Source organism: Coffea eugenioides, chromosome 4 (genome assembly GCF_003713205.1).
Source record: "Coffea eugenioides isolate CCC68of chromosome 4, Ceug_1.0, whole genome shotgun sequence".
NCBI classification, from domain to species: Eukaryota; Viridiplantae; Streptophyta; class Magnoliopsida; order Gentianales; family Rubiaceae; genus Coffea; species Coffea eugenioides.
The window spans coordinates 16274532-16289233 of record NC_040038.1 but is presented as its reverse complement, the minus strand read 5'-3'; the positions used below and the strand labels follow the sequence as shown (position 1 = coordinate 16289233).

At 37.6% G+C, this 14702-nt stretch overlaps 1 protein-coding gene across 4 annotated transcripts; it reads left to right on the top strand.

Moving 5' to 3' along the window:
- The first annotated feature begins 3799 nt into the window (after positions 1 to 3799).
- Positions 3800 to 12927, top strand: LOC113767543 (SUPPRESSOR OF ABI3-5). Of its 4 annotated transcripts, none has more exons than XM_027311671.1 (16): positions 3800 to 4074; positions 5004 to 5137; positions 5334 to 5374; positions 5615 to 6302; positions 6393 to 6464; positions 6563 to 6655; positions 6736 to 6815; positions 8098 to 8251; positions 8594 to 8678; positions 8750 to 8841; positions 8951 to 9019; positions 9829 to 10008; positions 10302 to 10497; positions 10701 to 11657; positions 11988 to 12172; positions 12308 to 12576. In XM_027311671.1, the coding sequence occupies exons 2-16, from the start codon at positions 5090 to 5092 to the stop codon at positions 12311 to 12313; spliced, it is 2946 nt and encodes a 981-aa protein (XP_027167472.1). In that variant the 5' UTR covers positions 3800 to 4074; positions 5004 to 5089; the 3' UTR covers positions 12314 to 12576. The 4 variants fall into 4 exon arrangements, with proteins under 4 accessions (XP_027167472.1, XP_027167471.1, XP_027167468.1 ...); XM_027311670.1 differs by having other exon boundaries at positions 3801 to 4074; positions 8101 to 8251; positions 12484 to 12927; XM_027311667.1 differs by having other exon boundaries at positions 3801 to 4074; positions 12484 to 12927.
- Positions 12928 to 14702: the final 1775 nt, after the last annotated feature.

The window sequence follows — 14702 nt, the reverse complement described above, 5'->3', positions numbered from 1 at the left end:
ACCTCCTAGATGGTATTAAACCAGAAATTTTTGGCCCTCTTTAGCTCTAAGAAACCGTGAGAATAAAGCTCCTTTCCTAACCCAAGATGATCTCCAAATTATTTGCAAGGTGTGATAGGAATTTGAGGTGAAATGAGCAAGAGATGAAGCAAGATGATGAAGAGTTTTGGTCCTCTTCCTCCTATGGTATTTCAGCCAGCAAGAGCAAAGGGAGCGAGAGTGTTTTGCTGATGGTGAAACTTCCTTGAGAAGCTTAAGTATTTGTGACCCAAATTACTTCAAAAGTCAACTAGAAATAGTGCGCGTACGCCCGCGATTCGTGCTCGTTTCCTCTCGGGTTTGTTTCACTTGTGCACTAAACCTCTAATGCACTTCCATTGATACTATTAATATTCACTCTTAATAGTCTAAAAATAAATGTCCAAAGTCCCTCAATTAATCGCGCGCGCGAAAACGCGTACTTCCGACTTGTGCGTGAGAAAGTGCAATTTCTAAGAAATTCTCGTAACGATACTATTACTAACTAATACTTGAGTATTTAAACATAAAATTACCTATTTTAAAACTAATGTATAAGTCTTCAATCTCCAAACTCACTGTACCCTCGAACCGATTATTACCTCCAAACGCATATTCACTATTCTCACTAACGAGCTTTCCAAAAATTAAATTTTGTAACGAGTCATTTTAAAAATATATGTAAATCATAGTTCCATGTAATTGGGTCCAAAAGGGTTGGAATAAAATATTCGGAGCAAACAAGCAATTAAATATTTAAATATACTAGTAATAAAAGTTTAAAATAGGTAAATTTGCGAGTCCTCACACTATCTTTGTAGTTTTGAGCTTTGATTTTATCTATCAATTGCTCACAATCAGATTGGATCTCTATCTTTCTTTATCTTGATTCCCTTCCAAATTGCAAGGCAATTCGGACTGCCAGTACTTCTTTAATCAATGGATCTCCTTTTTCTCTTTTTCTATTGTCTAAGCTTTAATTATTTCCCCTTTGCAGCTCCTTGCAACTATTTCTTTGCCTGTTCTAGCCATCTATGTTGAGATTGCAGTATCAGTGTTAATTCTATAAATTCCTTCAATTGGTGGCTGCCATTTTGTATTTAGTTGAGCTTGAGTTGCTTTAGCAATGCACTCCCTCTTTGATTCTTCCTCAACTTTCTTGAACTCCAACCAATCCATCTGTGCTTTCTGTGCACAAAGCAATTCATCTGTTTTTTCTTCATTGAACTTGACCTTGTTTCTAGATTTTCAGATTTGCCAGAGAATATTTGCTATTAGTTCCATACGTTCTTCTCTATTTGGTCCATCTCTTGCTTCTATTATTTTTTCCCACCACCTCCAGAAGTTACACTAAAGATTAGTAAGTCCTTCTCAATTTACTAGAGATAGTTTCCACACTTTCTTTACATATTTGCACTGAAAGAATAAATGCTCCCAGGTTTCTACTCCTTCTCCACAAGTGCTGCAATGCTTATCACCTTTTCCTATGTTGTGTAAGTGTTGTTATAGCTTGTTGTACACTGCACAATTTTCTTAGACTGAACCAATTGAGTGACTCTCACTTTCAATTCTACGAGTAAGAGAATATTGACTTGGAGGCTGAAGACGTAGGTGTCCCAAGGCCAAATATTCAGCCATTAAATAACAGTCTGACCTAAGGTTGCGACATGAAAGTCATTGCGGGACTTAATTGCAAATGAAATGTATGGAACACATCATAAAAGAAGGCGCTAGCAAGTTGGTAGCAGTTGTCGTACTATTCAACCCATGTTGCAGCTTGCAACATTTGTTTTGCTATTGTGGTTTTTAAATGGGATGTGATATGTGCTGAAGAACTTCTATTTAGTAGGAATAATAGCCATCTGTATTTGTATATGAATAGAGTGCCATGTATGTCGTCTAACTTTATCGATGGTTTAGCATGATTTTTCCGATTGTATTTTTGTTTCATACCATTTGTCCTAGAATGCATAGTAGTAATCCTGCCGTGAAAGTACTAATCAACTTGGTTATGCATCCCAAAAGTCAACAAGAAACTAAATAATCATTTGTGCTGTCTAAACAACTATTTGGAATAATTTGCCGCTATCCAAATGATTATTTAGTATTTTAGCGTTGCACATATGTCAACAAACAATCATCGTAAATAATGCACTGTCCAAACACACTCCTGGTGTTAGTTCTTTTATCCTGATTGATCCTATTACTGTTATTCAAGTCTTCTTTTCCTATTATGAGCAGGTTTTTGTTAGCATTTGTGATTAATTTTGTGTTTGTTGCTTCCTTTTCCGTGTTGATTTTCACACCTCTTACCTTACTTCTGAGGCGGGATACCATGATATTTCCAACTCTCATCCAAGCCCCAATTTGGTCTTCTCTTTGATTATGTTCATGACTCTCTATTTTACTGTTCTTGTCCCTATGACTTATAATTCCACACTTGTATCAAAAGTCAGGACACTTTCATATTTGAACTCAACTCAATGTTATGTGTCGTTTAGCCTCATTGTAGTTCCCCTTATCAATGGTTTTGAGATGTCAATTTTTGTCAAAATTTTCATATGTCTTCCTTCCTTTCCTCCTCGTGGGAAAATGACCACTTCCCTTTCTAACCTCTCCTAGCTTGTAGCCTACTGCTTTACTCAACCAATGTATGGGTAAGTTCTAGATCCCTTTTTTCGTCTTTTGGTTTGTTACTGATCCTTCGTTCATATGTAAGGCTTATATTGGCTTTTCAGACTATTTTTTTTAAATGATCGGGACTAACAACCATTAGTTTACTAATGGAAAAGGCTTGTATGCTATAAAAATGTGAAATTCAAGGGAATGTGATTGTTATATTCCAAAGGTCAAGGGATCTATTGGTAATTTGATCAAAATACAGGGGAGATAAATGTGAGTGATTCAGAAGTAAGTTCTCAAAAAAACATTCCAAAATATATCAACAAAGGTTTTTATAATATATAACTATAATAATTTGTTTAAAAACACTTCTAAATTCGTAACTAGGGGTGTCAATCAAGTCAGGTTGCAGGTTGGTAGGTCGGATTGAGACCCAAGTATCCTGAATAACACGTTAACCTGAACACAACTCAAAAAATTAAATGAGTCAACTTTTTGGATCTAAACACGACACGCTAATTTCGCATATTACCCAAACTCGATCTAAATAAGTTGTTTGTTTAACTTTTTTTTTGGCCTTGTGACCTTGGTAGTATAGTGGACTTTTTTATAATGGAGTTTCCATAAAAATATAGAAAATTGCAGCCTAATTCTAGATTTCGTATATGGTGCCCGTAGTAATTTTTTGTTTTCTTTTTTGTACAAAAAAAATCATGAACAAAAATAAAATTACGACACTTTCATAAATAAAATATCTAGTTTTTGGTAATATTCATGATTCCGTTCTCGTTATACTAATTTATTGCATTGGTTACACTTTTTATTTATTTTATGCCTCTAATTTATTTATTAAATTATAACCTTACATATTAAATGAGTCAATCCGTGTTTGACTTGATTTGGACCCGCTTGTTTAGTGAATTTTTCGGATCTTACCTGATTTTGACTCGAGTTTGTGAAGAGTAAATCTATACCTGCTAATTTGATATTAGGTTCAAGTCGTGTTTAGAATTATCATCCCTTAAATCATAATGCACTTGGGCTCCTCCAGAAAATGAATTAGCTCAGTCGCACACAAGCAGTCAGGCCCACAGTAATATGGTGCACCTGAATCATACACTAACTATCCTGTCTTCTCTTGCCACAACAGCTCTCGTCAAATTTCCTATTTCGTCATCTCATCAAATTTTTCTATCTAGGGTTTTCTATTCTTCACCTCTCTCAAATTTCCCCAATTTCCTCACGATAAAAGTTCTCTTTGTGGTCGAAAAACTACTAGTTTCCCTCCGATTCAGCTTATCAATTCGTGTTCGATTTCGGAGAGTTCGCATAATTGATTAAGTCCTTTGAATTGGGCGGTGAAGAACGCAATTTTTGCTCCGACTCGGAGAAGTTGCTTCGTCAATTGAATGCCTGAATTGGAAGGGTTTCAGCGTAAGATTTTGGAAAAAGTTTTCCTTTTTTTCTTTTTCCCCATCCCTACACGCCCCTTAATTCTCAGAAATCTAGGGTTTTGTCATCGTTTATATGTCCTGTTTAAAGTTGTACGTTCTGTCAAAGCCCGTGATTGAAAGCTGTGGAGTTGGACATCGGCCTGCTTATTCCTTTGTATTGCATTCTTTTTAAGGAGTAAAATGCTAAACACATTCCTAGCTCCTGGTTTATATTGGGAACAAATGCTGAACAAACTTGATGCTAGAATTTGATAACTGAAAATCTAGATAAAGTTCTTAGGCTAATCATAAGGATTGAGTTATCCTCCCTAACATCCTAGGCTTTGAAGAAACTCCTACACAATGAAGATGACATTATTATCTGGTTAGTATTATAAATGTGGATTTAGTCCTTTGTATGGAAATGATGTCAAAGTTGATTTTATAATCGGGTTTGAATTTTTATTTCTGTTGCATGGATGATGTTGGGTGCGTTCCAAAGCAAGGATTTTGTAGACTTGGTTTCAGGCTGTGCATATTGGACCTTAGTAATTGATTTCAGTTATTTACTTTTTGTTGATGAACTTTGATCTTATCTGAAGACTGTTATCGGCTTAGAATCTTATAAATTTAGAAACCGGAGTTGCCAAGTGATTGTCAGAGTGTCTTTGTTCTTACATGTTACAAATTTGTGAGCTATTGAATTCTGTTGTTGAGAATGTTAGGACATTTAAAAGAAGATGGTGTTATTTCTCTCCTGTTTGATGCTTTGCCCTTCAAGATCTTTTGTTTGTGCTTTAGAGGTTTTGAAGGGGGATTTCCTAGAAGGAGTTTGATATTGAGAGTCCAATTAAAGGAAAAGGCCAAGTCATGAAGATTGTTTCTGGGTTCCTTTCGGTGTGACTATATCTGTTTGTGCATCAATTACAGGAAAAGATTTCAGTCACCTTGCTCCTGATACTTCTGAAAGATCGTCAAGAGCTTTGCAGGGGTAACGTTCACGGGTCTTGGGAGAAATGGATCATGGTCGCTATGGTCTTCATCAAGGATGGGAAAATAACAGCGTAATTGTGGTTTCCTTCTTAATCACATATATGGGATGATAAACAGAAATTATGCTCATGTGATTGTCCATTTTTTCCGGCATCTCATCCTTAAAGAACAATTAGAGAAAGCCTTGGACAATGAGGATATGGAATGGATTTGCCCGCCTTGTAAAATGATTGTTTGCTGATGTAACTTATTCTCTTGAATTTACAGGCTTTGGAGGGTTATGGTCCGGTAAATGAGCCAAACTTTCGGTGAGTTTTGACTGATGCTCTTCATGTGGACACTCATGTAGCTTTTTATGGCTGTTATTAGATTATTGCAATATGTTGCTTCATGCGTGTTGGTTAACTCTTTCCATAGGTGATACATTTAAAAAATTCCTTTTGTTGGTCTTTTAATGCCTGTGCCTTCATGTAGCTACATAAACTGTTTTGATGCTTTTATACATCTTCCTTTCTTCCATTTGCCATTGCCTCATGTAACGTTGGCAGGGTTGGTGGTTCTTATGATGAGAGGAGGTTTGTAGATGAAAGATTTTCAAGGGACAGTGTTTATTCAAGGAGTGCCTTCCACCGGGATGTATTGGAAAGGGAGAATTATCCACCACCGTCTGTTAGTCTCTGGCATCAAACAAGGAAGAGAGCCTATGAAGATGAGTATCCCCTTGAGAGGGATTCTAGGAGGCATGAAAAGGCATATGCTGATCCATACGATATGGATTCTCGTAACACTGACCACTACCATGATCATGGGTTTGACAGGCCTTCTCGGTACGGTGGACGTGATCGTGATGATTACATGTATGATGATTATGATTACAGAACTCGTGTTCCCCACCAAAGCAGGGAAAATAGCCGAGAGCGAGATTATGATTATGGTAGGCACAGTTATGATTCTGATTATGAGCGAGGAAGTAGGAGAGATGGTAATTGGCGAAGGCATAATTCCCGTGACCGTGAGCGTGATAAAAGAGATTTGAGTCGTGAAAGGGATCAGAGTCCATACAAGAAGCATGAGCGTTCTCGGTCTAGGTCTCATGGTCGGGATGATCGGCCAAGGTCACGATCTCCTCGAGGTCGAAGTCATGGTCGAAGTCATAGGGAGGAGAGTTATGATGATAGTCGATATGAGAGAAGTGAGAGGCGGAGGGATCGTGATGATAAACACCACTATTCTGTGGTATGCATAGATTTGTCAATTCTCCTTTCTTTCAGTAGCATTCCAGTTCTCTTTGGTCTGTCATTTAGCATCTATCATTTTGTTCTGTAGGCTCCTTCAGCTACTGTAGTTGTCAAGGGTCTCTCTCAGAAGACAACGGAGGAAGATTTGTACCAGATACTTGTACTATATTCTTACCTTGACATCGAGTGTTTATTATTGTTTCTTGGAATGGTAAAATTTGTGCCAGGCATCTATTTATTGTTTTACTGATATATTAGGCTGAATGGGGACCTCTTCGCCATGTCCGTGTGATCAAAGAACGAAATTCTGGCATCTCTCGTGGATTTGCTTTTATAGACTTCCCTGCTGTGGTACTGGTTTCATACCTTATTATATACATCTAGTGTTGTACTTTTTGAAAGAAAAATGGAAGCTTATTGTTGTCAAATAGGGTGCTGCACAAGCGATGATGGACAAGCTTGGAGATGATGGCCTTGTTGTGGATGGTAGAAAGCTTTTCTTTGAGTACAGGTAAATATCTACTGTATTTTTGTTTTTTGCCATATAAATTGTTGGATGTGTACTGTCTTCTACTTGATGCTAGAGTTTGATTATTACTGACTTGTTAGTGTTTCTATTGAGGGAGAAAATTAATTAATCTGAACCGAGAGGATAATGTTCTGATTTGTATGCTGCATTTGATGAATTCTTGAATGTAAAACTAGCAGTGATATATTTTATCAGTCCTCTTTTACCTATGCAGTTCATAGAGTTTGATAGAAGTACAATATGTTTGAAATTTAACACACTTTTTGTTGCATTTGCTTTGCACAACGTGGACTTCAAATTTTACTTTTTGGAATTTGGCCCCGTTTGGCAAATGAATTTTTTGGGTGTTTGCGTAAAACTTTAGTGTAACTTACTGTAGAATTTGTAGAAAAAATTTTAAGATGACAAACTTTTTTTCTTGTCTTTTTCTTTCTTTCTTTTTCTCTTTCTTTTTCTTTTTTCTTTCTTTCTTTTTCCTTTTCTTTCCTCTCCTCTATTCTTCTTCTCCCTTCCTCCTCCCCCTCTCCCTACCCCACCGGAACCTCAAGCAGCAGCAACATTTCTTTTTTTTTTTTTTTGCTTTTTCTCTCTCCCCCTCTTCTCCCTCCCTTCTCCCCCTCTCCCTCCCCAACCACCCTCCCCCCCCCAGGGGCGCGATCTGGTTGCGCAACCAGATCGAGCAGAAGGGGAGGGGGAGGGTGGCGGGGGGGAGAGGGAGAAGAGAAAAAAAAAAAGAGGTGGCTGCTGGCGCCAGCTGGTCTTGTCCGGTGGCGGAGGTGGTGGTGGGTTGAGGTGGGGGAAGGAGGAGGAGGAGGAAGGGAAATTTTTTTGTGTGTTTTTGGGTATTTTGAAGTGTGTAGTTTAAAAATTTTGAGGAGTTTTTTGAGGTTACTGTAGCTAAAGTTGTTAAAAAACTTGTAGAAAAACTTGGCCAAAATTCCTTTGCCAAACAGGGCCTTGATTCATGAAAGAAATGTAAGTTTATATATTCAAGAGCTTTACATGTTTTGTCCCACGCTTCTTACGCATTTGTCCTTAGGCTGTTGAAATGTTTCCTTTGTCATATTTTTAGCTTCTTTATTGTGTATATTGGCCATTGAACACCAATGAGGGGACACAAATCTGTTCTTTATTCATTTGAATATTATAGTGAAGTGCCATGATGATGTTTTTGTGTCTGCATTCCCCCCCCCCCCCCCTCTTGATTTCTTTCTTGCCAATGTAGTCTTCCAAAAATTGTGAATTTCGGTGTCTTTATGTGCAGTAGTAAACCGACAGGGGGATCAAGTGGTCCTCTTGGATTTGAAAATTCATCAAGGTCAGGTCATGGTAACTACCGGAGTGTAACAATACCATCTGACTGGATGTGCACCATCTGTGGCTGTGTCAATTTTGCACGCCGAACATCCTGCTTTCAGGTACATTGTCTCCTGGGCGGCATGTTTTGTGGTTTTGACTTTGCCCGGTTTATGTTGTTGAAGTGCTTTATCTCAAGTTTCTTTCCAACTAGTGATTGGTAGTTATGATAAATGATGAATTTGTATGCACCTGTTGTGGCATCTGAATGGAAGTGTCATTAGTAGATGTGAAGTGTATTGGCATTAAATACTGATGTGCTTTTCTAAATGTATTTGTGATGTTTGGTTAAGAAATTGGAACTGCTTTCTGTTCCAAAGTAACAGGAGTTGTTTCGGTTACGTTGGAATATTTACTGGTACTGAATTATTCTTTGGTCAAATGTTTCCTACTGGTGGTGGCAGTGTAATGAACCAAGAACAGATGATGCACCCCCAGCTGATATGGCATCATCAAATCCCACTCCTCTTGGGAAAAGAGGTGAAGCAGGTTAGTGTTACCTGTTGAATTAACATCAATTATTTCCATTTCAAAAGCGGTCTAAGTTGATGTGTTGGCAGGCCCTACCCATGTTTTGGTTGTCCGGGGATTGGATGAAAATGCTGATGAGGAAATGCTTCGTTATGAATTTTCAAAGCATGCTCCTATAAAGGTAATTCTTTTGTAAACTGCTGTGAGCTTACTCTTAACGTTAATTTCTTGTCTTCTTTTTTTCTCTCTCCCTGCCTCAGCTTAGAATGTGGGTTGATTTTGTAATGCAGGATCTCCGACTTGTGAGGGACAAATTTACACATGTTTCTAGGGGATTTGCTTTTGTGCATTTTTATTCTGTAAGTTTCCTTCTGTTTATTCAGTACAACTTAGACCACCCAAGGAATTTCTTTTGTAGATTTTTCGCGTGATTTTGAAGTAAATTGTATTGAATAGTTGGGGGGGATGGGGAGAACTTGCAATCAAGAACAACTTATTCTTAAAATATCCCAGCAAGTGAGCAAACTTCTCTGCTTCGGTTTGGCCTCCTTATTCTCCATGAAGGCAAAGAAGCAAAATGATAATATCTTCTTGTGTATTAGATTCAGAATTGGATCTGCAAAAGGCTAATGAAGTGTGTTAGGCACAATTATTATTGAAGTTATATCGGATCAGTTTCACATATTACAGGCTAGATAATTGTTGTTTTTATGGACCTTTGACACTACAAGAGCAGCAGATTTTGATCTTTTCCCTTTTGAAACATGGACAACGATCACTGGGTATAGGAAGTAAAGAGAGGAAAAGGCCCAACTAATTTTGCAGAAAAGAAGGGGGCTGAATTGTTCATTTAGTTTTTCAACTTTTTTTTTTTTTTTGGGTCTTTGAGGAAGAGGTTGCTCATTATTATAGGCAATGAAGTCTTTATTGTCGCATGTTGGTCCCCTATGAGTCTTCTGCATCTTGTTCCTTTCCCCATGAGGGAATACAAAAAGTCTCCAACACCCAAGTAATTTTACCCATATGTGTAGATTTTTTGGATCATCTTTGTTTTCATTGACAATTACAGTGTCTGGGAATAAATGGGCAGTGATAATGTTTTTCATTAAAGGGGAATATTGATGATGTCATGGCTGTGGTATTTACTATTCTAAGTTCTTGCCTTCAGGTTGAGGATGCTACCAAGGCCCTTGAGGCAACAAACGGTACTACTCTAGAGAAGAATGGGCAAATTCTTCGAGTTGCATATGCCAAAAGTATTCTAGGACCTGGATCAGGTGCATCTGGTGCTTCTCAATCCAGTAGTCTTGCTGCTGCTGCAATTGAAGCAGCAACTTTTGCCCAACAGGTGTGTCTTCCTGTCATATGTTGTATATTTCACGTGCTATTAGAAGTAGAGACCTGTCTTTCATATAATATTGAATAGCTAAGAATTGGTTTATCTATTTTATCCAAGAATTGTTTTTTTCTTGACCACTGGAAGGTCGGCCACAAATTTTTGTTTATTGTCTCCATGTCTGTAGAGCCAGAATGTTTGGCATGCATGTGTGTATTAGGCATGAAAATTTGTAGCTAGGTATAAGTTTGATACTTGAAGCATATATTATTAGTCTGCTTATGTGTGCTCCATTGCATTTTCAGTATGATGCAGTTGGATGGGCCCCAAAAGAATACAATCCTGATGATAAACAATCTGCTGGTGGTGGTGGGCAAGAGCAAGATGGTGGAGTTGCAGGTCAAACTAATGCACCAGCACCGCAATCTGGTTTCGTGTGGGATGAAGCTTCTGGTTACTATTATGATGCTGCCTCTGGATTCTATTATGATGGGAATTCGGGTATGCCTGTTTTACCTTAATTTGGGTGTGCCAATTTATTTTGTGTTTTTGTTTGTCCTTTTCTTGGTTGATATTAACTCAATTACCTGACTTTAGGTATCTGAGATTTTAGTGGCTCTGCTCTAATTCTTGTGATTGTGCACCCAGAAAACTCTTGTTGTTTGTTGTTGCCACCTTAATGTTTGTAATATTTGAACTTGCAGGACTGTACTATGATGGTAATAATGGGATCTGGTATTCATACGATAATCAGACTCAGCAATATGTACCTTGTAATAATCAGAATGATGCAACAGCTGAAAAGCAAAGCGAAGCTTCCAAGACCTCTGAGGGTTCAAGTAATAGAAAAGTAGTAATATCTGCACCAGCAGCCACGATAACAGCAAATGAGAAGGCTGCTTCTCTTCCTGATGCTATCCAGGCTGCTGCCAGTGCTGCAATAGCTGCAGAGAAGAAAGAGAAAGAGAAATCTAAAGAAATAAGGCTTGCTTCAAAGAGCAGTATACTGGCTAACAAGAAGAAGATGAATAATGTGTTGACAATGTGGAAACAAAGGAGTAACGAAGGTCAAGCTCCACGTGTGGCTCTCGATGAGAACCTGCCTTCTGCATTATCAGAAGATAGAGCAGGCTCAGTTGGGTCATCTGCAAAGAATAGATTCAAAGCTGAGCCTGTTATTACCAAGGAGAATGCTACAACCACTTCAGGATTTGCCGTAAACTCTGGAATTCAAACTGATGGGGAATCTGAGGATAGGCCGCGGTCTGTCAGCAGCAGCTCTGGTGGAACCCTAAAAGGGGTGATTAGGGGCTCTGGGATGGGTGTTATCAAGTCTGATACTCTGTATACAGGATCTTCAGGGACTTCTTTGACGCCTTTGCAAGCTGTTGCATCTACTGCAGTTTCATCTCAATTAACAAACATAGATGCTTCTTCGACTCCAACACCCTTTAGAACAGATGCATCAGCATTGGGTTCTTATGCATCAGCGGTCCCTGCTGTAAGTGGTAAAAGAAGGTTCTCGGAGATGCCACAACAAACTCCTCTTCTGAATAAGGAACAGACTACATATAGGGATCGTGCGGCTGAGCGCAGGAGCTTGTATGGTTCATCTTCTTCACTTGGAGAAGATCTTTCACAACTTGGGGCTGGGGATTCGAGTAAGCTCACTTTTGAATGTTGATGCATCTTTTGTAATATTAGTACTCAAATTTTCCTATGCCTATAGTATAAAATCATACCAGATTTGTTTTTTTTTGGGTGGTTTAGGGTGTTTATAGTGTTGTATTATTGCTGGTTGATTTAAGATGGGATTTAGTTATACTATTGGTGGATTCAATTGAAATATTCTGCTCCTACCGTCTCATCTAATTTAGAAAGACAACCGAAAAAAGGGTAAAGATTCCAGTGGTCGATTGCTGAATTATCTCTTTGGATCTCTATTGACATGTGAGATATCTATGTTCTTGTTTGCTGTTCGGATTTTCAAGATCGAGACTCAACGCTAAGAAGGGGTGCTTTAGATTCAATGCCATTTCCCCCTGGTGTTGGGGGCGGACGTGGTGCAACAGATGGTAGTAGTCAGAGTTATGATGTGATAACAGCTGACAGGGCACTTGATGAGAACAATGTTGGGAACCGTATGCTTCGCAGCATGGGCTGGAATGAAGGCTCGGTACAATTTCTGACTTTTCACTCATGGATTAATCATAAACCTCATTTTCATTTTTATTGAAGTTGAAAACAACTGTGTAGCCAAAACAGATTTAGCGCAATGTTTCTGACCTTATTCTCTCTGCTGAGTCTCTAGATTTAATGCTTAGCAGTCCATTGGCATGCCAGCTCATTTTTGTAGTACTAAATCTGAGATGTACAACGTTTGATCTCTGTGGACCTAGTGGCAGGTTGGCTATTTACCTGTGTTCAGGGATCTGACTTAAAGCTGGGGACTCTGTTTGGTTTCTATTTTGTTGATCTACTTGGCAGGGTCTCGGAAGGGATGGGAGTGGTATGGTGGAGCCTGTTCAAACACAAGCGATGGATGGTAGAGCAGGACTTGGAAGTCAGCCTAAGAAGGTCGATCCAATCCTTGAAGTGCAGGCTGGAGATAGCTACAGAACTCTGATTCAAAAGAAGGCAATTGCTAGGTTCCGCGAGATGTCTTATCGAGAAGGGAATTAAGGTTCAGAAGCTCGTGAGTCTCGGAATTGACAGGAAGAGAACTGGTTGTATTGCTTTAGGTTGTGGCATCACCATACTGGTGATTTTTTGCCTTGCCCAATTGTGGTGATTTACACTATAGTTGCAGCACTGTTCATTAGGAACAACAGATCTTTTGCATAAAATTATAATCATAACTCTTTTTTAACGTGACTGCTTATATCTGATATACGTTAGTGCTGGAGCAGGCAGCATGCTTCCATTTTTCCATATTTGATTGTTGCTATTCAAGGTAATTGAAGTGTCTGTTGTGGTCTGCCTACTTTGGCTTAATTGATTGCATCAGTATATGCTTAGGTGCTTAAAAGGTTAAGCTAGCCGTTTGGTGTTTCAAAGCCATTATTCTCTATGTTCGTAGTTCATTCTTTTCTTCTACCTCAGGTTGTATTAGGAATGTAGGTGGTCAACTTCCAAGGGCACCTGATTTCAGTTTTTCAACTTGCTTGCAGAATTTCTTGCAGGCGGATGCAAGACTAATAGGCTAAATTTCTGAAGATGTCAATTCCTGTATAGATAGATACCCTCTGGAGAGGGTCTTCGTACACAATTTAATTCTTAGAAGGTTCAATAGAGTACAGGGATAATTTCAGAAACCTCAAGGGAGGTTTCTAACAATTTCACCAAGTTCTATTGTGATTTGAAAAATTACACATTTCTCTCTTGAGTTTACCATTTTAGTAACAAAAATTATTTAATAGTCAAAATTTTGAATGAATAACCCAGAATGTCCTTATGAAATTGTGAAGTTTATTTTACCTTTTTATAAAATTATTTAAAAAATATGGAACATGCACAAAATTTCAAATCCACTTTCAATAATAATCGCTATTATTTTAAACCTTTTATATTACCATATTTCAAATTAATACCATTATCACCATGATCACTATCACCATCAATCCCTAAATTCTAAAACCTCAATTGAAGTTTAAAAAAATCACATTGAATTCAAAAAATTTCAATAACTCCGTTAATATAAGAACCTATCCCTCGAATGTTGGAGTATCAATACCGGCACTATCCTTTTTAACCCTTCAATTTACATCTTCTTTTATTCATCTCTAGATCCTCCAATCAAAACTAAAATTAATTTGTAATATGTTAAAATTGTATTTAGGACATAATTGGTTATTTTACGAGTAAATTTTATTTTTGTTTCCATTAAATGTCAAATTATGTGATGCATTCATATGAACAAGATTAGGAGCGAATTGTTTTATTACATGAAAAACATTAATATGTTAAGGCTATTATGGTCATTTTGTAGGGCCAAGAAAAGTAAATGCAATATTGCAAACTTCAACGGTACTAGGTGAAATTGTTAGAAACTTCGATGGAGGTTTCTAAAATTGTCCCTAAAGTGTAATCACACTCATTACAAACTTGGCCGTAAGATTCTCTAACTATGGGCTAAAAGATATCTAAATTGACATCAAGACGAAGTTCTTTGAGTTCAAACACTTTTGATCCTTTCAGTTTGTTTATTTTATGATTCTCAAATTTTAGATGCTTGAATTCAGTTTTTCTAGTTTTACAGTCTTGCAAAATTTAGAAATTGAATAAATGCATAAATAAAAATTAATTGAAAATAAAGTTGAGTGGAACATTTGAACATTTGTCACATGCCTTTGGTGTTTCTTCTGCTGGTAAATCTGAGTAGGGATATATTCATGGGTAATAGATACCTTAACCATTGACGCTAACACATCTGAAAGAGAGATTGTTTACAGTTTTCAGTTTTTAGGGAGGTTGCTTTTAAAGATTTTGATGCAGTATGCTTTTCTAATGCCTTAATTTTTTATTTTTTTTTGGAGATTTTTATCTTATAAGCACATGGTGAATATTTTTCTTAGATTTAGGTCTTTAGGAAATGGATACAAATTATAAATATGTGCTTAACTGAATCATAGCATGTCAAATTCCACATGAACAATTTTAATAACAAACTTTACACAAACTTGGGCAACACCAATCCTTAATGATTT

Excerpts from the sequence above, each read along its gene's own strand:
- LOC113767543 (XM_027311667.1), top strand. The coding sequence starts at position 5,090 with ATGGATCATGGTCGCTATGGTCTTCATCAAGGATGGGAAAATAACAGC. Across the intron at positions 6,656-6,735 it reads TTATAGACTTCCCTGCTGTG|GGTGCTGCACAAGCGATGAT; the intron begins GTACTGGTTTCA and ends GTTGTCAAATAG. Across the intron at positions 6,816-8,097 it reads AAGCTTTTCTTTGAGTACAG|TAGTAAACCGACAGGGGGAT; the intron begins GTAAATATCTAC and ends CTTTATGTGCAG.